The sequence below is a fragment of the Notolepis coatsorum genome (assembly GCF_963971535.1).
Source record: "Notolepis coatsorum genome assembly, chromosome: 14".
Classification (NCBI taxonomy): domain Eukaryota; kingdom Metazoa; phylum Chordata; class Actinopteri; order Aulopiformes; family Paralepididae; genus Notolepis; species Notolepis coatsorum.
The window spans coordinates 36,799,960-36,823,401 of NC_140178.1; the positions used below are offsets into that span (position 1 = coordinate 36,799,960).

Below are 23,442 nucleotides of genomic sequence, written 5' to 3' on the forward strand. Positions count from 1 at the left end.
TGATGAAGAGGGGGGCTAAGCATGGCCTTCAATCAGCACTCCAGGGCCATGAATAAATGATCTCTAATGCAGAGACTTTTTAAGCAACGCTGTCTCAGACCACCGGTGTGTGGTTATCTTGCGCGTGTGATTAAATATTACTGAGAAGTGCAAATAATTTAATCACAGCCCAGTGGTCAGTCCTTGAGTTCGATGTGCTCTGAGGGTCTGTGGCTATTTCTGGCTCATGGTGACACTATAGGCTACGTATGTCAATATGGCTACATTCACACTGCAAGCCTTAGCGCTCAATTTAGATTTATTGCTCAGATCAGATTTATTTTGTTTGGCTGTTCACATAATTAAAACAAAAGAAAATGTGGCCAATATCAAATTTCAGTGTGAACAGTGTGTCACTTCCTGAACTGACCAGCATGCACAAATAAACAATAAAGAATTGATTGATTGAAAACTTTATTAACAGATTGCAGAATGGGTACAATACAGTACGGCTCAATACACACAATTGTTAAGGGGATGCAGACCAGAGAAAGACTTTCGTCTTGTTTATATCAGGGTCCCCCATTTTCAATTAATCGTAACATTTATGACATACACGACACAGATAAACAGTACTGTTACATCCAGACATGTATGACATACAAGACATACAAATATACAGTACTGTTTAAGGCGAGACACTGCAGGTGAATAGTCAAATATACTTTTTTTGTTGATTTTGAGATTTTGTTATATTTTGCTTCCTAAACATGTCTTCTATGAAACTAGTGACAATAAAACGTCAATAACACACATTTAGTTGTTTATTTTACATCATTTTGCCTTATTGCATCCATAAATGTGCACATATTTAATGGGGAAGTGCCTCATTTGCATATATAAACATACATTTCAGAAAACTTGCAATATATTTTTTCTTAGTTTATATGTACATAACAAATTGGGAAAGTTTCATAGTGATATCTATTCAAATATTTTTTGCCTATTAGGGGGTACTACACTGTACTACACTGTTTGTAGTGTGTGTGTAGTTCTGTTCAGTTCAATAACATCATTATTATTATTATTCAGTTATCAGGCATGTGTTTAGGTTGTCTATTACTAATGGTTTGATTAGGTATTGTGTTTGTAAATATCTGTTTAAAAAAAAAGTATGGCATTTTACAATACAGAACTTACAGGCGTTTTCCCAAAAATGAGTTTTAAGAGTTTTTCCTCATACTCTGAGCCAGAAATCTCCACTTCAGTAGCACTCACATACACCAAACCTTCCAGTTCTATTCATATCTATGTTCTGAAGGTATTTACAGAAGGGTTTGTTGATATCGCATTCATACCCTGATTTATATCACATTTTATTCTTAAAAACATGGCGAAATATGGAATTTTACCATAGAAATGGACTGAATGGAGTATTTTCTGATTTATGGAGTGATAAAAAGAGATATCCAAAATCCCCTCTGTAATAACCTTTGGCTCTAATATGTCAACAAAATGAAACTATAATTTTGAAAATGGCTTTATCCAATGTTCAGATTTCTGTCCTGGAATTATATGCAAATTAGTGCATATTTAAGTAGATAATGCCTCATTTGCATATTTAAACATACAATTTCAGAAAACTTGTAATACAAAAAAATCTTGTCTTAATATAAGTAATCAACTGGGGAAGTTTCATTGTGATATCTATTAGTTAATTGTTTTACCCTATTCACCTGCAGTGTCTCCCAGAGACAGAGTTTCTAAAAGAGAGTATACATTTGAGGGGGAAGAAATTGGAGGGGGTTGGGTAGGGGGGGGGGGGGGGGGGGGTTGGATGTTTACAGAAGATGGATCCATATAAAAAAAATTGACAAATGTCAATCTAGAGTGACGTAAAAGTCGCATGAAAGTTCAGACTGAGGTTGTGTTGCAAAGAAATCAGACCTGCATCTGATTTAGGACCACATTATGAAAGTGATCAGAATTCAAAAGATCAGATTCCATGTGATTTGTGCTGTTCACACTGTTGTTAATATAATAATAATAATAATAATAATAATAATAATAATAATAATAATAATAATAATAATAATAATAATAATAATAATAATAATAATAATAATAATAATAATAATAATAATAATAATAATAATAATAATAATAATAATAATAATAATAATAATAATAATAATAATAATAATAATAATAATAGTAATAAACTTTATTTGTATAGCACCTTTCATACAGAAACTGCAGCTCAAAGTGCTTCACAACAGAAAAAAGACAGGCATAAAATGAGCACATAAAGTGCAGACAAAATTACAGTTTTTCACATTAGGATCTAACATCCCAACAGGCCACCTTGTTTATGGTTTGATTCAGTTTTAAATACACAATAATAAAAAGAGTAAGATAAAATAGTGCAATAGTGCAGTGCAATAAAATAGTTCTGGATTACTGTTCAACAGTCAAAGTCGTCTTTACCTTCTCTGTTTGGTATCCACAGTTTAAAACTTGACAGTCTTCCCTCCTGTTTTATACCCACTTTGACTCTTCGAACCTTCCACTCAGGGCAAACCTCCCTCTCAGGGCGCAGTTCTCTCTCTCAGGGTGCAGTTCTAGGCCTGGGTCCTACGGTTTTAAAGCCTGACAGTGTTTCTTGTTTGATACCCACACAGTTTAATACCTGACAGTTTTGAACCTGTAATAAAAAGTAATAGACAGAGTAAAATAATACAGTGCAATAAAATAGTAGAATAGAATAGATAGTAAAATTATGCAACAATAGAATGGGCAGAGTAAAATAGTGCTATACAGTACAATCAACAGCGGAGTGTATTAGAAGGCTATGGTGAAGAGGTATACGTTTTAGCTTATTTTTAAAAATATTAAGAGATCTAGCTTCCCTAATGTCCATAGGTAGTGTGTTCCATAACTTTGGTGCATAGTTTGCAAAGGCTGCATCCCTGATTTTCCTTAGACTGTTAAAAAAAACGGACAATTTCCGTCACTAGGGTGAAATGTGTAATACATTTATGCAGTGCGCTTAAAACACTATGAAGTCGCTGATATCGCAGGCACGATCAAAGGGGAGCGGCCGGGGATTCAGGTCCTATTTGTCGAGTTTTGGGTGGAGGGACACCATCTTTTCAGGCCTTATATGGAAGACCTACCACTACCAGCACACCAAGTATTAGTCCGCAGTACTGAGAGGAACTGTATAAATGGCCCCCGACACGACAGGCAGGTTTTTTTGTAGATTTTCCCAGAGCGTTCGGTCATAGAATTTATTTCTCCTGGGAATTAGAACGCGTTCACGCATTTCGAAACGACCGTTTATAGTAATTTGTTGGACTTATTATAGCATTCGTTAACGTTTATGACCGTCTATATGTTACGATAGGTGGGGTAGTGAGGGAAGACGATGCAAACTCAGGTTGCGGACCGGAATGGAGGAGGCAGAGACGGCAGGATAACGTGTAAACAGACTTTACTTGATGACGACGGTGCGTTACAAAAGGAAACATAAACGGCTCAGCCGAGCTGGCGCTAGAGACAATGAACTGAATGGTAAACACGGAAAATAAAACAACAACAAAACAAATTACTAATCTACTTACAAACGCTCAATACAAACAGCAAGGCACGGGAGAAAACAGGAGACACGACGACAGAGGATTTGGAGGAAATGACACCACAAGGAAGTGAGGACAGACAGACACCTAAATTCCCAAACTAATTAACAATGAAGAACACCTGGCCAACACAGAATCACAACACAACCTAGACACAAAAGCAATGACACACAACAACTCAACAGGGGGGTGACATCACACATAGACAGGGATGGCCCAGGACAACAGAACATTACAAATGAAATCAACAATGTGCAACCAACATAGGATAGCCGACCGCACCATAGGGCTTAGGTCCCTAGGGGGAGGTAGAGAGCCAATGTCAGGCGGAGAGCACTGTCCAATGTTATTATCCTGCCCGGTCCAGCCAGGACCGGGCCTAGGAACGTGACACTATAGTGTTTGTGAGATGTTTTTCCACAGATTCTGGTCATATTTTCCATCAAAAAGCTTGTTTTGAAAAGTACCGCTGTGTGCTACTAACTTTACCCAGGCTGCGGTGCGTTAGCTGCTGAGCTAGCGCATGGCTAACGTGAACACAATCGACATATTTATTTCGCAAATGCAGTGTTTTCAAATAGCCACATTGCTGTATTTAGTGTCACGATCAGAGCTTGTGTCTGCCAGATGAGGAGCAATCAGCGCGGCTGCAAGAGATCACCTCATCAAGCGTTCCCTACTTCAACTGGCAGAACCCGTCATCCAACATCGCAGTGTTAAACTGCCTACCGAGGTACGACGACGCTACCTGAAGACCAGCTGTAACTACCCCTGTTTATGCTTGCCCTAACCTTCTGTTTCTTGTGCCCCAGGACTTCGCTCCAGCGCCCTTCCACCCTGACGTCTCGAGCCCCAGCGTCCTTCCACCCTGCTCGCTCTCAAGCGCAAGACCTGTGTCCTCTATCTCTCGCTGCCGACAGCTGCACTGAAGTGCACCTGCTCTCATTCTTCTTCCCCCCAAGAACATTATGACCTCCGTGTTGTTCACATTCCTGTTTCACATTCATGTTATACTCTGCTTGGTTGGGAAGAATAATTAAAGAACCCTAAACTGCTCCATTCTCTCCTCCTGTGTTTTGCTATTGGGCTCCGCAAGAACCCCCCATCCTCACAGAACACTGCGACCATGATGTCGGACTCAGCAGCACAGGAGGCCGGTGAATGGAGCACCAGCATCCAGGCCGCCGTCAACGGACACGCCAGTCTGGTAAATCAACACTCACAGATACTGGATGAGACTATTGCCCAACTCAGCGCTCTCACTCTCAGTGCCGCGGAGCGAGACAAACAATTTGAGCGTTTCGAAGCATATTTAACAGCCCAGTCAATTCCGCCTGCTGTCTCTCCACTCGTGGTATCCCCACCTATAGTATCCCAGTCCCGGGAACCTCACGTACCCTCGCCAGAGCGTTACGATGGAAACGTTGCAAAATGTCGTGCCTTCCTCTTCCAATGCTCTTTAGTGTTTGGGCAACAACCTCTAACATTCCAGAGCGACAGATCCAAAATATCCTACCTGTCTGGTTTGCTGACGGGGCCCGCGTTAGAATGGGCGACAGCCCTCCACTTCAGTAATTCCCCCCTCTGCAATTCGTACTCCGGGTACATCGCCGACATGCAAAAAGTCTTCGACCATCCTCCCAGTGGTTCGGATAGAACGGCCGACTTGTTTACCATCCACCAAGGACACCGTAGTGTGAGCGAGTACGCTATCGAATTCCGTATTCTGGCAGCAGGTTCCCAGTGGAACGATGAACCATTACGCGGAGCCTTTCGCCAGGGCCTCAGCGAAGTTCTAAAGGACGAATTGGCGTCGAAAGAGAAGCCTACTTCCCTTGACAACTTGATTAACTTAGCCAGAGAGCTGGACACGCGTCTCCGAGAACGCCGCCGTGAAAAGGCCAGCACCGTCAACAGTGTCCCGCTGCAGGGCCGCTGAGCAGGAGCGCCCCGTTAATAGTGTCCCACTGCAGCACCGCAGAACCGACGATTCGGAGCCCATGGACCTCGACCGCTCTCGCCTTCCTCTCCGCGAACGCCGTCACAGACTCAGGTCAGGGGCATGTCTGTACTGCAGGCAACTAGGCCACTCCATCGCCTCATGTTCGGTTCGCCCAAACGACGGGGCTCGGCTGTGACGCTGGGCACATGCACAAGCCTTAAATTTGTTCCCAGTTCCGGTCCGAATATGCAATTCAGTGCCACACTTTACCACAACGGTCAATCCCTCCCTCTGTCCACGCTGGTCGACTCGGGCGCAGACGAAAACATCATCGCCGCTGGGGTAGTGTCCCACTACCACATTGCCACCAACGCCTTACCCATTCCCCGAGATGCCCAAGGCCTAAACGGGAAGTTGCTCTCGCAAATAACATGCCACACCACGCCTCTCCGCCTTCAACTCTCCGGGAATCATAGCGAGGAGATCCGTTTTCACGTCACTGATTCTCCCCATAACCCAATCGTTCTAGGCATGCCTTGGCTAAAGCTACACAACCCCGTAATAAATTGGCCAACGGGCTCAGTCACGAGCTGGAGTGCTCACTGTCACGCCTCTTGTCTCCGGTCGGCGCGGTCACCACTGGGGGCCACTGGTTCTCCCGTTCCCAACGAACCTGTTGACCTTTCGACTGTTCCTCCAATTTACCACAACCTAGAGGCTGTGTTTAGCAAACAACAAGCTCTCTCCCTACCTCCTCATCGCCAGTACGACTGTGCTATAGACCTGCTCCCGGGAGCCCCGCTCCCCGCTAGCCGCCTGTTTAACCTCTCACGCCCAGAGAGAGAGTCTATGGAGAAGTACGTCCACGAGTCCCTGGCCTCAGGCATTATTACCCCCTCCTCCTCTCCTGTCGGCGCGGGCTTCTTTTTTGTGTCCAAGAAGGACCACTCCCTTCGCCCCTGTATTGACTACTGGGGTCTCAATAACATCACGGTTAAGAACAAGTACCCCCTGCCTTTGATTAACTCTGCTTTCGAACCCCTGCAAGGCGCCACCATTTTCTCAAAGTTGGATCTCAGAAATGCCTATCATCTGGTCCGCATCCGGGAGGGAGACAAATGGAAGACGGCCTTCAAGACCCCGCTCGGCCACTTTGAATACAAGGTGATGCCTTTTGGGTTGACCAACGCCCCTGCTGTCTTCCAGGCCCTTGTCAATGACGTTCTCTGTGATGTCCTGAACCGCTCTGTCTTTGTCTACCTGGACGACATTCTGATTTTCTCCCGCTCCATGGAGGAGCACATCCAGCATGTCCGCCGGGTCCTCCAGCGCCTACTAGAGAACAAGCTGTTCGTTAAGGCGGAGAAATGTGAGTTCCACGTCTCCTCCATCGGGTTCCTCGGCTACATCATCGAGGGCGGCAAGATCCGGGGGGACCCCGAGAAGATCAAGGCGGTGACCGACTGGCCCCGTCCCACCAACGTCAAGCAGCTCCAACGCTTCCTGGGGTTTGCTAACTTCTACAGGCGTTTCGTCAGGGACTACAGCCGGGTCGCGGCACCCCTTACTCAACTCACCTCGCCTTCCGTGCCCTTCGTCTGGTCGGACAGCCGGACACGTGCCGCCAGTTCGTGGTGGAGGTAGACGCCTCAAGTACCGGAGTGGGGGCGGTCCTTTCCCAACGCTCCGCTCTCGACCAGAGACTGCACCCCTGTGCCTTCTTCTCTCGCCGCCTGACCCCGGCAGAGGTCAATTACGATATCGGGAACCTGGAGCTTCTGGCAGTCAAACTGGCACTGGAGGAGTGGAGGCACTGGCTGGAGGGATCGGAGACCCCCTTCCTGGTCTGGACCGACCACAAGAACCTCGCCTATGTCCAGACGGCCAAGCGCCTGAACTCCCGCCAGGCACGCTGGGCACTGTTCTTCACCAGGTTCAATTTCACCCTGACCTACAGGCCTGGCTCTAAGAACACCAAGCCAGACACCCTCTCCAGGCAGTTCGTCCCCGAGAAGGGTTCCGCACACCCAGACACCATCCTTCCTTCCTCCTGCCTGGTGGCCGCCGCCACCTGGGAGATCCAGTCTGTCGTCCGGGAGGCCCAGCGCGTCCAGCCTGATCCAGGTAACGGCCCACCTAACCGGCTTTTTGTCCCCGACCTTGTCCGCTCCCAGGTGCTCCAGTGGGTCCACGCCTCCCGGTTCGCCTGTCATCCTGGGATCAACCGTACCCTGTCCCTGCTGAAGCGACACTTCTGGTGGGTCACCATGAGGGAGGACACCCACGACTTCGTCCTTGCGTGCACCATCTGTGCCCGTGGAAAGGCTTCCCACCAACCACCAGCTGGGCTCCTCAGGCTGCTCCCTGTTCCCGGTCGGCCTTGGTCGCATGTCGCCCTGGACTTCATCACCGGACTGCCTCCTTCACACGGTAACACTGTCATTCTCACCATCGTGGACCGGTTCTCAAAGGCTGTGCATTTTGTCGTTCTCCCCAAACTCCCCTCTGCTACAGAAACCGCGGACCTGATGGTGCTCCACGTCTTCCGTCTCCACGGGATCCCGGTGGACATCGTCTCCGACAGGGGCCCGCAGTTTATCTCCCAAGTATGGAAGGCTAACTGCTGGTCCCTGGGGGCCACGGTCAGCCTCTCCTCCGGGTTCCACCCGCAGACCAACGGTCAATCGGAGCGGGCCAACCAGGACCTGGGATCCGCCCTCCGCTGCGTGACCACCCAGGATCCCTCCGGCTGGAGTACGTTCCTGCCGTGGATCGAGTACGCCCACAACTCGCTGTCCTCCGCGGCCACAGGTCAGTCTCCCTTTGAGTCCTCCCTGGGCTAGCAACCCCCACTGTTCCCTGCACAGGAAGAGGAGATCGCCGTGCCTTCGGTGCAGGACCACCTTCGCCGCTGCAGGAGGATATGGGAGGACATGAGGGCTGCGCTGCTCCGCACCGCTGAGCAGAACCGTCGCTTCGCCGACCGCCACCGGACTCCGGCTCCCGACTACCAACCAGGTCAGATGGTTTGGCTCTCGTCCCGAGACCTTCCACTCAAGTCCTTGTCCCGCAAACTCACCCCCCGTTTTGTTGGTCCGTATAAAATCCTGTCCGTTATCAACCCCTCGGTCGTTAAGCTCCAGCTCCCCGCCATCATGTGCATTCACCCCTCCTTCCATGTGTCGCAGCTGAAGCCGGTTCTCTCCAGTCCCCTGTCTCCTCCTGCTCCAGAGCCTCCTCCTCCGCTGATCATCGATGACCACCCGGCCTACATCGTCCACCAGCTGCTGGACGTGCGTCCCTGTGGTCGTGGGTACCAATACCTCGTGGACTGGGAGGGCTACGGCCCAGAGGAGCGCAGCTGGGTCTCCCGAGGGATGATCCTGGACCCTGAGGTCGTCCGGGATTTCCATCGCCGTCACCTGGACAAGCCTGGGGGCCCGCCAGGAGGCGCCCGTCGAGGGGGGGGTCCTGTCACGATCAGAGCTTGTGTCTGCCAGATGAGGAGCAATCAGCGCGGCTGCAAGAGATCACCTCATCAAGCGTTCCCTACTTCAACTGGCAGAACCCGTCATCCAACGTCGCAGTGTCGCACTGCCTACCGAGGTACGACGACGCTACCTGAAGACCAGCTGTAACTACCCCTGTTTATGCTTGCCCTAACCTTCTGTTTCTTGTGCCCCAGGACTTCGCTCCAGCGCCCTTCCACCCTGACGTCTCGAGCCCCAGCGTCCTTCCACCCTGACGCTCTCGAGCCCCGCAAAGAGGACTCCTGCTCGCTCTCAAGCGCAAGACCTGTGTCCTCTCTCTCTCGCTGCCGACAGCTGCACTGAAGTGCACCTGCTCTCATTCTTCTTCCCCCCCAAGAACATTATGACCTCCGTGTTGTTCACATTCCTGTTTCACATTCCTGTTATACTCTGCTTGGTTGGGAAGAATAATTAAAGAACCCTAAACCGCTCCATTCTCTCCTCCTGTGTTTTGCTATTGGGCTCCGCAAGAACCCCCCATCCTCACATTTAGTGTATTCATTAGTGGCTCATATTCGTATATATAACATATTTCATTTTATCAACCTAGAATTGACGACAAGGCCTGCTGCTTGACGCTAGCTGCCATGCTAGCATTGGTTAATAACATACAGCTGAGAACCAGGAAGACCCAGGGCGGGCCACGCTCCTACCCTACCCAGGAAAGATGCTATAGGGCGGCAGAGAGTATGGAGGAAGACAAGGCTCTATGAAGAGAATGGGGTAAGTTTGAAGAAAATGTTTAACACAAACATGAAAGTTTTATCATTTCCATCACAATATGTTTTTTTTTTTTTTTTTTTTTTTTATCTAATCTAGTTTCATTAATTAATTCATAACTTTTGAACAATAGATGCTATTTTTTATCTGTCAGCTTCTATATTTCCAACAAGATTGTCTACATTCCATTCATTACACATAAATCTGAAATAAGCAAGGAAAGTGATTGAAAATATTTGTTTATCTTCCAAGTTTAATTTCAACAACTTCAAGTGCAACTATTATGAACCATAATAATAAAAATTATGATGATAATCATACACTTATTTAGTTATTTTATATCATTGGAAAGCCCTATAGTTGTTAGCTTCAAAATGGTAAAATACCCAGTAACTAATAATCTATCACAAACCAATGCAAGTTCAAATTCAAACTGATTTCCTAAATGGACCACAACTCTGTAGTGATAAAAACAAAAAACAAAAAAAAACATGGATTATTGGAATGTGGGTCAGACTGAGCTACTTTCCTGGCATATACATAATTTTTTTTATTTTCAACCATGCAGTCTAGGCTGGATGGTTAGTCTCATCATGTTTGAGAACTTCTCTTCTGTGATGTCATCTAGTACTCTTCGCTTTACAACGGTTACCTTTTTTGTCTCTGTTAAGTTTAGGTTAGCAATTGAAGAATACACAGTGATGGTCAGATATAGGTAATTCGATTACTGATACTTTATCAATGTTCAGCCTTGTTGTTGTCACTAAGTCTAGGGTGTTAGGTGTCCAGGATCCTGGACCCTGAGGTCGTCCGGGATTTCCATCGCCGTCACCTGGACAAGCCTGGGGGCCCGCCAGGAGGCGCCCGTCGAGGGGGGGGTCCTGTCACGATCAGAGCTTGTGTCTGCCAGATGAGGAGCAATCAGCGCGGCTGCAAGAGATCACCTCATCAAGCGTTCCCTACTTCAACTGGCAGAACCCGTCATCCAACGTCGCAGTGTTAAACTGCCTACCGAGGTACGACGACGCTACCTGAAGACCAGCTGTAACTACCCCTGTTTATGCTTGCCCTAACCTTCTGTTTCTTGTGCCCCAGGACTTCGCTCCAGCGCCCTTCCACCCTGACGTCTCGAGCCCCAGCGTCCTTCCACCCTGACGCTCTCGAGCCCCGCAAAGAGGACTCCTGCTCGCTCTCAAGCGCAAGACCTGTGTCCTCTCTCTCTCGCTGCCGACAGCTGCACTGAAGTGCACCTGCTCTCATTCTTCTTCCCCCCCAAGAACATTATGACCTCCGTGTTGTTCACATTCCTGTTTCACATTCCTGTTATACTCTGCTTGGTTGGGAAGAATAATTAAAGAACCCTAAACCGCTCCATTCTCTCCTCCTGTGTTTTGCTATTGGGCTCCGCAAGAACCCCCCATCCTCACATTTAGTGTATTCATTAGTGGCTCATATTCGTATATATAACATATTTCATTTTATCAACCTAGAATTGACGACAAGGCCTGCTGCTTGACGCTAGCTGCCATGCTAGCATTGGTTAATAACATACAGCTGAGAACCAGGAAGACCCAGGGCGGGCCACGCTCCTACCCTACCCAGGAAAGATGCTATAGGGCGGCAGAGAGTATGGAGGAAGACAAGGCTCTATGAAGAGAATGGGGTAAGTTTGAAGAAATGTTTTAACACAAACATGAAAGTTTTATAATTTCCATCACAATATGTTTTTTATTTTTTATTTTTTTTAATCTAATCTAGTTTCATTAATTAATTCATAACTTTTGAACAATAGATGCTATTTCTAATCTGTCAGCTTCTATATTGCCAACAAGATTGTCTACATTCCATTCATTACACATAAATCTGAAATAAGCAAGGAAAGTGCTTGAAAATAATTTTTTATCTTCCAAGTTTAATTTCAACAAGTTCAAGTGCAACTATTATGAACCATAATAATACAAATTATGATGATAATCATACACTTATTTAGTTATTTTATATCATTGGAAAGCCCTATAGTTGTTAGCTTCAAAATGGTAAAATACCCAGTAACTAATAATCTATCACAAACCAATGCAAGTTCAAGTTCAAACTGATTTCCTAAATGGACCACAACTCTGTAGTGATAAAAACAAAAAACAAAAAAAAACATGGGTTATTGGAATGTGGGTCAGACTGAGGTATACTTTCCTGGCATATACATACATTTTTTGATTTTCAACCATGCAGTCCAGGCTGGATGGTTAGTCTCATCATGTTTGAGAACTTCTCTTCTGTGATGTCATCTAGTACTCTTCGCGTTACAACGGTTACCTTTTTTGTCTCGGTTAAATTTAGGTTAGCAATTGAAGAATACACAGTGATGGTCAGATATAGGTAATTCGATTACTGATACTTTATCAATGTTCAGCCTTGTTGTTGTCACTAAGTCTAGGGTGTTAGGTGGGTACATTTACATGTTGTAACTTGTATTAGCTCAAAGCTGTCCAGTAGGTTGGTAAACTCAATAGCCTTGGGGTCGTTCTTCTTATTTTATAATCAGATCTGAGTCACATTATGAGCAAATAAATCAGATTTGGACGACTTCCGTCTGCAGTGTGAACATACTGTACTATAGCCATGTTATCCTGCTCTTGTCTTCCCTCTCTCTCTCTCTCTCTCTCTCTCCCTCTCTCTCTCCCTCTCCTCTTCTTGCAAATCAGTGTCAATAACTTGAGAGAGTGGACCTGTGCCCTCCAGTCAGAGAACACCGTCTCAACACTGTTGTTACAACGATGCCACGCGTGGTTTAATTAGCCCGTGTTCTCTCTTTTTGTCGAGATGGTTATCACCTGCTGGCTGCTGCTGCTGTTGTTCTTACCCCCCTACTTACTTAGTTCTCCTCATCGCTTCCCATTGTCTCGCTTTGCCCACTCACGTTGACAGACAGGGCTGTTAAAAATAGAGGCGATCCTCCCAGATTACAGCGCAGCGCGTTTTAATTACAGAGTTTTGAAATACAATGGAGGCGGAGCCGCGGAGGACCTTCGTGTGGGAGACAGACGGTAGGGAGACAGAGATGGTGTGGCGCTGGAGACAGCAGCGGGAAACGGAATGCGTTTTCCACGAGAAGTTTACATGTCCACTGTCTGTCTGCATACTAATTTACTTTGGAAAACGCCACCTGTTATTAATCATGTAGGCCTCGTTGTCTCTGTTATATATTCAGAGTCAATTATATTGTTTACACGGTTTATTATTATTGATTTCCCCTCATATTTGTCTTAATTTATCTTATCTCTATGACGAGAGGAGGAGGACGAGATAGATGGAGAGAGAGAGAGAGGGGGGGAGGAAGAGATAGATGGAGAGAGAGAGAGAGGGAGGGGGGAGAGCGAGAGAGAGAGAGGGAGGGAGGGAGGGGGAGAGAGAGAGAGAGAGCAGCGTGTGTACACACACAGACGGGGGCGAGTTGCTGACTTCTTGCTCGCGTCTTGATGTCTTGGCAACCCCACTGCACGCAAACCGCTGTGGACAAAAAGCAATCACTGGACTAAACGGGTGAATATCCGATCGATGGTATCCGATCATCCAATTACATTCAAACTTGATGGCGTGGTGGGCAGATGGTACTCCACACATCCAGCAGTGGCACGATCCACACACTTTGCACATACTTCCTCCTGTAAGTGATTCATTCTTTAAAAGTCGAGTTTGGCTGTGGCCTGGCTAAGATTAGGCTGGAGTTAGGCCACCCGGCCGTACGTTATTGCTCCCTGCAGGAACTGTGATTATTTATTATTGCTATTTATTTCCTTTACGTTATAAAATAAACTATATATTTCACGTTTCATATTCGTTTATAAGATAAATAATATTAGTAGCAAGTTCAAGTTTGTTTATTATTTGTCATGATAAAATACAGAATACTTTATGATGAAATGCTTGTTTCTGTATGAGCCTGTTGACAGAGTCACCTGGGGAGCAACAATAACTTGGTCATGACGACAAGGTCCTCTTTAGCCTTAACCGGCGTGGTTTATTTTCATTATGCACATCTGCACCACGAGACCTACTCTCCTTGAGAGTTAGAGTGAAAGAGATAGAGGGGGAGGGAACATTCCCTTTTATACCTTCTACCTGACGTCAGCCACAATAGCTGCGTCTCCTTACGCCTATAGCGCCCTCTTGTGGAACAGTAAAGTGCAGTACAGTCATATTAACACATTACACTTAACAGAGCCCCTGAGATAAATCAGTATAATAAATCAGTTTCAATACATTCAGATTCAGATTCAGAGTTTTATTTGCCACATGGAAGCAATACAATCATAGAGTTTTCATACAAAATCATAAACCTATACCACCATGGGCAAAAAGGAAGCAGGAAGAAGAATAATTCTTATAGTTACCTGCCCCCTATTCCTAAACTAAACAAGTATTACTTGATGGTCGGCGTACAACCTAATTTACACAAAATAATAATTTATACCATATACAAAGAAACAAACAATCCACAGATTAAACAAGAACAAATGTAATAATAATGATAAAGAAGAAAAGAAACATGAAGCAATAACCTAGCTAGATTAGATTCAAATATAGTCATTATACAGCAGAAGTACAGTACAACGAAAATAAGCTTGGCATCTAGCCAGTGCAAATGTAAACAGTAAAATGCAATAGTAATATGCAATGTACAGGAGGTTAAACTGGGTATAAAATATATAAATAAATTAGTAGGGTACTACTGAGTATAGTGCTAATCAGATGTATACAGAGTTGTAGTATTAATATGTGCAGTGATACAGGTATATATATACGGTATATAAACAGCATTATTGTACATGCTATATCATACAGAGTTATAATTATGCAGGTGTATACTTAGGTATATAGAAGAATTATATGCAGGTATATTCATATATATATATATATATATATATATATATATATATATATATATATATGAATATACCTGCATCTAATTCTTATACCTGCATATATATATAAACCTACTACCTATACCGGCAGGAGTATGTTGAATATCTATCATGATCACTTCTGTTATCAGGAGGAGTATGTTGTTGGATATTTGGACAGGTGTGAGGTTATTCTCCCGTAGAGTGGGGACTCAGCAGCAGCAGCACAGGTAGATAATATCCAATATGTATATACAGTATTGTGTGCGATTGTGCCTGCAGGCAAAGCGCCTCATTACAGACCGTCTCTCCCCAGGCCCCGCAGCAGCAGCCCACCACCATCTTCCAGCAGCTTCCTCCAGCCATGATGCCTTCAGGCTCCGCTCCTTCCATTAGGCCCGGCCACGTCAAGGAAGGTATGGCAGCCTGTCACTGCTCTCACAGACTAAATCTCTTTTCCCACTCATAGCTGCTCCTCCTGTCAGTCACTTTACAGACTGCTCTGCGCATATGGACAAGTGTGTGTGTGTGTGTGTGTGTGTGTGTGTGTGTGTGTGTGTGTGTGTGTGTGTGTGTGTGTGTGTGTGTGTGTGTGTGTGCATGATTATTTATATCTATGCTACCTGCACATGTAGATAAGTGTGTGTGTATGATTATTTATATCTATGCTTGTGTGTGTGTGTGTGTGTGTGTGTGTGTGTGTGTGCATGATTATTTATATCTATGCTACCTGCACATGTAGATAAGTGTGTGTGTGTGTGTGTGTGTGTGTGTGTGTGTGTGTGTGTGTGTGTGTGTGTGTGTGTGTGTGTGTGTGTGTGTGTGTGTGTGTGTGTGTGTGTGGGCACATGTGTGTGTGTGTGTGTGTGTGTGTGATTGTTTATACATGTGCTAACGTTAACATGTGAATAAGTGTGTAAGGTGTTTTCGAGGGGGTGGGGAGTGTATGCAAGTATAGCAGTATAGGTATCTTTAACTGTCAACCATGAGTCATCCATAATTAGTCATGAACTTTAAATGACGGGCCTGGCGTGCATTCAGCCTATGGGCAGAATGGAGATATGACAAGTTTCTATGATCAGTCCACACCACACATGAATGGCTAGCACCCTCCAACCAATGTCTCCATTCCTGGAGAGCCAGCACCACCGCCAGAAGTTCCCTGTTCTCCACGTCGTAGTTCTCCTCCGCGGGGGAGAGGCGGCGAGAGAAGAACGCACCTGGGTGGATCTTCTGGTCAGTGGAGGAGCACTGGGAAAGGGCCGCCCCCACCCCTGAGTCTGAGGCGTCCACCTCGACCACGAACTGGGCCTCTAGATCGGGGTGAGAGAGCACAGGTGCAAAGGAAAACAAACTACTATCAAATCTATTCAGCATGTCACGCAACACATCATTGATTAGCGCCTGGGACACTGCTGGGGCATGGGTCAGTCCGAAAGGCATTACCAGGTACTCAAAGTGGCCCAGCTCGGTGTTGAAGGCAGTCTTCCACTCATCTCCCTCTTTTATACAGACCAGGTGGTACGCATTGCGTAGGTCCAGCTTGGTGAAGATGGTGGATTGGTGCAGAGGGCCAAAAGCTGAGTCGATGAGCGGGAGAGGATACTTATTTTTTACCATTATGTCGTTTAACCCGCTGTAGTCGATGCAGGGGCGTAGTGAACCGCCCTTCTTATCCACGAAGAAGAAACCCGCTGCCACAGGCGACGATGAGGGACGAATGAGTCCTGCTGCCACAGACTCATTGATATAATTCTCCATGACCTCCCTTTCTGGTCTGGAGATGTTGTACAGTCTCCTAGAGGGTAATGAGACGCCCGGGAGCAAGTCTATAGCACAGTCATAAGGGCGATGTGGGGGAAGTGATAGAGCCCGAACCTTACTAAAAAACCCTCGGAGGTCATGATATTCGGCAGGAACTGTGGAAAAATCTACGATGATGGGGGCCTGGTTTGCTGGTAATAGTGGTGGGAACAGCTGCGTGCAAACAGTGTGAGTGACAATGTAGGCTCTAATTTGTGATGGATATGCTGGACCAGTCTATGTGTGGGTTATGTAAATCCTAACACTAGGGGAGACATGGAAGAGGGAATTATGTACAGTGAGATGAGTTTGCGATGGTTTCCGGATATGAGGAGAGAAGTGGGACCTGTCCGGTGTGTGACGTGGGCGAGTAATTTCCCGTCAAGTGCAAAAACATTCTTAGGCTCTGAGAGGAGTTCTAAGAAAATGTTGGACTGCAATACAAAGTAAGTGTCAATAAAATTGTCCTCGGCTCCAGAGTCAATCAACACTAATGGGCACTGAGACAATGTTCCACGATACAGTATCTGGGAGTTGGAGGTGATTAGAGGAGGGCGAGTTGGTGGTGGTATGGCTCATCAGCACCCCCCCCCCCCCCCGGTTGTTGATGAGCCTGATCTTTTGGCCACGTTGGGCAGGTGGCGAGGAAATGCCCGGTTTGACCACAGTAAATACAAATTCAATTTGAGCCTTCGTTGGCGTTCTGAGGGCATCAGTTTTATCCTCCCTAGCTGCATCGGTTCCAGGGCGAGAGCTTGTTTGGAAACGTGCAATAATTTAAATTTCCGCGCAAGCGCAGCCGGCAGTTCGCTGTGTTCTTGTTTTCTTCCTAGTATGGTCGTTAAATTCTGTATTACATTTTGCTCTATGTTGTATTGAAAAGTAAAGCTTAAATTTAACTTGTTGTTCAGAACCTTGTTCTGTCATTCTCTCTACCTTTGACCACATATTTGACAGCCCGCTAAGACTTGCCACATTTTAAAGGCGTTTAGCCGCTGTATTATTCATGGGCTGACTCTCTGCTTTCAGGACGGAGGAGTGCCGCAGGATGTGTCACAGTGTTACTGAATGTTGCATCACTCATCACTCTTATCACTGCTATCTCATGATCAAATGACACTATAGCGGTCGGCTAACGGCCTGTGACTGCAGCGATATTGTTGCTATATAACTCTGTCTCTGCTAGTGATTTGCACACACTACACCCACGCAGTGTTTGTTACAGCAGCCACAGCCACTGTATCGCTGATTCTACTGACACTTTTCACCCACTATGCCCACACTGTGATGACTACATTGTGATTATTGTATTGGGAATTAGTGCTATTATTTTCTTTTTATCATTGCTATGCTGCAAATCTTTTAATCTTCACATAGGCCTACTTTTAATTTCTTCTTGTTTTGTACTACTTTACGTTGATCCTGTTGCTAGGCAAAGGAGCCTAGAACAAATCATTTCACTCCTCCATGCTGAAACAGAATAGAAAGATGTGACAATAAAGCTGATTCTGATTCTAAACGAGCTGATGGTGGCCAAAACCCCTCAAAGTTTGTCAGTATGCTGCTATGATGCCCGAATTTCCCCAAGGGGACCAATAGAGGAATATCTTATCTTATCTTACATTCGGATACCAGTCCTTCTATCCCTCTGCTCTCCTCCACCGCCACAGCAGAACTGTTAACTGTTTCTTGCCCTGTTGCTCATGAGCCCACTGTTCCAACTACAGTCGTTCTGTTATAGTGTGCCGCTATCTTACATTATTTACTTTTCTAGCTATGTTTGTACCTTTGCATTACCTACATTGCCTATGCCTCCACGTGTCACGTTCAACCCTTGAACCCTTGCACTGAAGAACCATATAACCATTCCATTTATTTTGAACAGCCCATGTATTTGCATAATTTGGGAAGTCAATCCATATCACGTTACATTTACATTTGACATTTTGTCATTTAGCTGACGCTTTTATCCAAAGCGACTTACAAGTTCTGTACGACAAGTCGGCAGGAAGGGCACAACTCTTTCGGCTGAGTAGGAGTGGAAATGTGATATATGACAAGAACATGCTCAACCTCTACTGTCTTTAAGTATGAATAAACACCACACTCTAACCTACCATCTTTAGATAATAAAGGTGCACACAGTATACCACTTCTCTATTGAGCATACCTGTCTCGTGGTACTGGTCTATACACTAGTATAGTGGTCACCCATTTCTTTCTGCCGTCGCTGAGACAAATTCCTGAAAATATTTAGTATTTGGTGAATGAAGTCTTTTGATTGTGTTTCTTTTTTATACTGTGTGATCAGAATAAAAGATTGTGATCTGAATGGCGTTGTGCAGTGGCTCAGTCACGGTACCCATTGTTTATCTGTCTGTCTGTATCTGTGTGTATTTGCCTCGGTATCTTGTATGCTTATTCACACTGCAAACTGTGCAACCTCAACCAGGATTTGTCGCAACTCTCAAGTCAGCCAACGTGGTTGTGTTGGTCACCCTAGCACGAATAGCATGCCTAAACTGATACCACAAGTGTTCAATTGGGTTGAGGTCAGGACTGTTGGCCATTCCATTCTCTCTACTCCCAAATTCTGGAGGTAGTCTCTGATAAACCCCGCTCTGTGGGGGCGAGCGTTGTCATCTTGGAGGATGGAGTTCGGCCCCACACTGGAGATATGGGATTGCCACTGGTAGGGGGTAGGTGTGGAAAAGTGACCATAGCTCAGCGTAGGAAGGTCCGATCGAGGTCCATATCTGAGGAGGTGCCAGGCTGTTGTGGCTGTGTATGGTTCTTCCACACGCTACTGAGGCTTCTGACTGTTTATTAAATTAATAAATTGTAAAATTGCCAATATGTCTCGTTTCTTCCTTGTTACTGATAGACTTCAATCATCCAATCCACCAAACAAGAGTCAATAGCAACAGCAGAATAAGCAGTTTGAATAAGATTTGTCACATTTGTCATGGGCGCAACCCACATACTCAGCTGTGCTGCTCATCCCACAAATGCATGTTCCTTACAAATGGGGCACCATTTAAAAAGGTAAATAAACAGGCTTTCCAATGGTATAAAATATATTGCCAAGAAGCATTGTTACAACAGAGAAATAATCTACCAAACACAAATGTCCAAACTTTATGTTTTATGTTTATATAACAATAAAGTGAATCATCTCCGATCACATCAGATCTCGTGGAGCTGATGATGATCCAGAATGCCCAGATGCACCAGGTCATCATGAACAACATGACCATGTCGGCCCTCAGTTCCTTCGGTTACTCCAACCCTCCTCCGCCTGCCCCCCCCGAGGTACTGTGTATAGGCCTCAGATCTCGAGTTCAACTGGGTTGAGTTCATTCAGGATTTGTGGATTTTGTGTGAAATTCTGTTCAAAATATACATTTGAATTGGATTTGGAAATCATATTGCTGGTAGAACATTTACTGAAATTGAATAGAAGGACGTAGTAATTGATCTATCTCAAAACCCTGCCCTCTTTTCTTGATCCTCCAATCACAACAGTTGCTTCCTTCTGACAAACTTGAGGCAAGCCACAGTTGTGATTAGAGGATCAAGGAAAGAGGGCAGGGTTTGAGATAGGTCAATTAATTAAATTACATGAGTGACTTGTTAAGAGTTGTTAGAGTGTCATCCTATATCCTCAACTTGAAAATAACAAAGAGACAAATTACGTTTCTTATGTAATTCTGCTTCCTCAGATCCCATTCAAAATCTTCCTGTGGGAATATAAAATTGTATTCAAATTCACTCAATGTGAAACAAAAAGTTACATTCAAAATATCGTAACCCATAGCATCCAACAAATTGTAAGACTTAAATTCTGCTTACTTTGTAACAATAAGCAAAGGATGTTTGTCTTTCTCCCTCATATGTCAGGTCATCATCAGACATCATCCAGTGATAATTCAAGAGGAGGATGAGGAGGAGGAAGAGGTGACCCACCACTACTACCAGCCTGGCCCATACCTGTCCTACCCAGCCTGGGTGCCCACAGCCCTGCCTCAGCCCACACTGGTCTACCAGGACCCTACTGAGCCTCTGGATCCTGGTCCCCCGGCACCACACAGAGACAGGTGATGATGCCCTCAGCACCACACAGAGACAGGTGATGATGCCCTCAGCACCACACAGAGACAGGTGATGATGCCCTCAGCACCACACAGAGACAGGTGATGATGCCCTCAGCACCGCACAGAGACAGGTGATGATGCCCTCAGCACCGCACAGAGACAGGTGATGATGCCCTCAGCACCACACAGAGACAGGTGATGATGCCCTCAGCACCGCACAGAGACAGGTGATGATGCACAGCGACACTCAGATCACCCATATCCCCATTAACACATTGAATGCCAGCCACGAGAAATCTCGTGATTTCATGCCATGCGTTGAGTGCCAGGGACGAGAAATCTCGTTATTTAATCGTTATTGCTTTTATTAGCGATATCCATTCATTTTTCATCAATCTAGCCTCACGTTATCATTGGGACTGTCTATGAGTTCGAACAGGGAAAATACCGCCCCTATCGTCTCCCGGATGGTAATGCACCCATTGGATTGGACTCAATGGAAATGCATGGGGGGGGGGGAACGGATTCCACATTTTACTTCTCAGGCATGTAACCGGAGACGATTGGATTCATTGTGGACACTCAGAGCAGCTTGGATTATGTGTTTCGAGTACCTAACGTTGGATCAATAAACGTGATCGATATTTGGAATGGCGATCAGGAATTGGAATAATCTTTTTGCAGAACATCTGATGTGAGGTAAGGAATCTATGTTACCAGTCTTGGGGTAATCAGATGTATTTTTCACATATATCTCAACGTGTTTGTGTGTGTGCGTGTATGACGTTAGCGCTGACCAGGTCATAGATAATCGATTTTTCAGCCCGCTTCTCTAGCGTGCATAAGTACACATATACTATCGATAATCTAGCGTTTATTTGAAAACTATTCATAAATCAGCCGGAAAATGACAACGTGTTGTGTGTATTCCAGTAAAGAGCTATTATCATACGGGCGTATTAGACACATAGCCATAATATAGAATATAGAAATAGCTCCGCGAAAATCATGAAATATCGGAAAATCAGTCCAAAAAGGCTGGCATTCAAGCAATAAATCGTGCGCCCCCTGCTGGCACTCAAAGTGTTCATTAAGGCCGAGATATGTTTCAACGTCGGCTATATTTTGAGCATGGGAGCTAGACCCAATATACTTACATGTCAACACGTGGGTTGTAGTACACTGTCGAACCACTAGGTAGGTGGCTGTGCTCCTGAGTTGTGTTGTACAATTGGCTATATTTTCAGACTTCCTCGGCTAGTCTTTCTTCAATTTGGTCCATGTTTGTAATGTAGTTAATCAGGATCGATAATGGAGTGCTCCGACCGAGCTCCAGAGGTAATAAATTGTAAATACGAAAGTACGTCAGAGGAACACATACACGGCCAAGCCCAGCCCAGGGTAGCGGCCAATCACAGCTCTGCGCTGTCCATGTCAGCTCGCATCAATTTGACACAGTTACATTTGTGGCCAGCTGCATGTAGATGTCGCCATAGATATATATCACTAGATGACTCACCCGCGCTGCGGGCCAACGGAGACTGACGTTGCCACATGGCGGTCATCTTGCGTGGGTGGAGCACGCCCACTCATAACATGCATGTCTATGGTGCATGTACTATTGAAATAACCATAGCTTGCTAAATTTTCAACCGTTTGGTTTGTTAAAAACGTCAGAGATCATACTGCATACTTATAATGGACCACGACCACAACACCAGAGGGAGCTCCACAAATCATGTTTGTAGAAGCCAAAACAGACATTATTAGAGGTTGTATTGCCATATGTTATATTCTATGTATTTGTTTTGTATTTATGTATTTGTGTTGATTTCTGCCTGTAGACAGCCATGCCTGCTATTGGGTTTATGGCATCAGTTCCCATTGCTCACCAGTAGGTGACTTACGTGGCTACTTAGTGGGTAATGGGACTGATGACAGCGAGGTGTGTTTTGGTTACCGACAGAGCCAACAGTTTTTGACCGTCGCAGTCATACGTCGCCGTTGTTTGGTGAATTTGTTTTGTTTGTAGATAGTAATGTGTTGTTGTACAAGGTAGTATCGTTCACTTTATATATTATATGCAAATTGTGCATCAATTATTGTTTAGTGTAAATAAACCCATTTTGTGGACATTCTATCTTTGGATCAGACGCGTCAACTATATGTTCTAGCCGGTATCAGCTTCCTCAGGGCAGATTTATTGTTTAGTCAAGTCAAGTTAGGCCCTTATAATGTTAAACCCAGATTCGGCTCAAACAAGGGACTAAACACGTTTCGCAATTATGCCACATCAATGTGGAACGCCCTACCCAAAGCTGTAAAGGAATGTGAATCACTACCCACTTTCAAAACCACTCTCAGGCTGCGGTTACATTAGGGCCAGTTTCGTTTTCAGTTTTCAGTGATGTATATACATGTAGTACAATGCCAAAGCAGTAGGTGGCGATGTAGTTCAAACATGAAGGCCATTTTCAACCAATCAGAAAGGTTGAACGTGCCACTACACTTCCTGTTGTGAAGGGCCAGATTAAACCGAATATATATATTTATTTATATATATATATTTAATTGTATTTGTATATTCTCTAATATTCCCTGATATCCCTTGTATATTCCTTGTACAATATGCATTGAATATCCATTCTAGCCTACTGAACATCCCATAATAGTCTCCATTCTACTATTGGTCGAGACCTTGGTGCCAGGCTGCCATACCCCTCAGACCCAGTTCAAACGTACCGCTCGACATGTACGAACAAGTCCTAGTTCCGCGTAGGAATTTGGCTACCGCACCACTAATGGGACTATTTGTTCATAGTGCGTATATATACT

General features: G+C 45.2%; 1 protein-coding gene across 1 annotated transcript in view; it reads left to right on the forward strand.

The window, feature by feature from the left end:
* Positions 1 to 4,743: 4,743 nt before the first annotated feature.
* LOC311240501 (proline-rich protein 29-like) overlaps positions 4,744 to 23,442 on the forward strand; it is a gene marked incomplete at its 5' end in the record, with an annotated part of 33,339 nt that continues 14,640 nt past the window's right edge. Inside the window, 5 exons of the mRNA XM_084329078.1 lie at positions 4,744 to 4,824; positions 5,474 to 5,670; positions 14,993 to 15,126; positions 19,704 to 19,825; positions 20,414 to 20,610. Coding sequence (XP_084185204.1) covers positions 4,744 to 4,824; positions 5,474 to 5,670; positions 14,993 to 15,126; positions 19,704 to 19,825; positions 20,414 to 20,610 — 731 coding nt within the window. The remainder of the gene's footprint in view (positions 4,825 to 5,473; positions 5,671 to 14,992; positions 15,127 to 19,703; positions 19,826 to 20,413; positions 20,611 to 23,442) is intronic.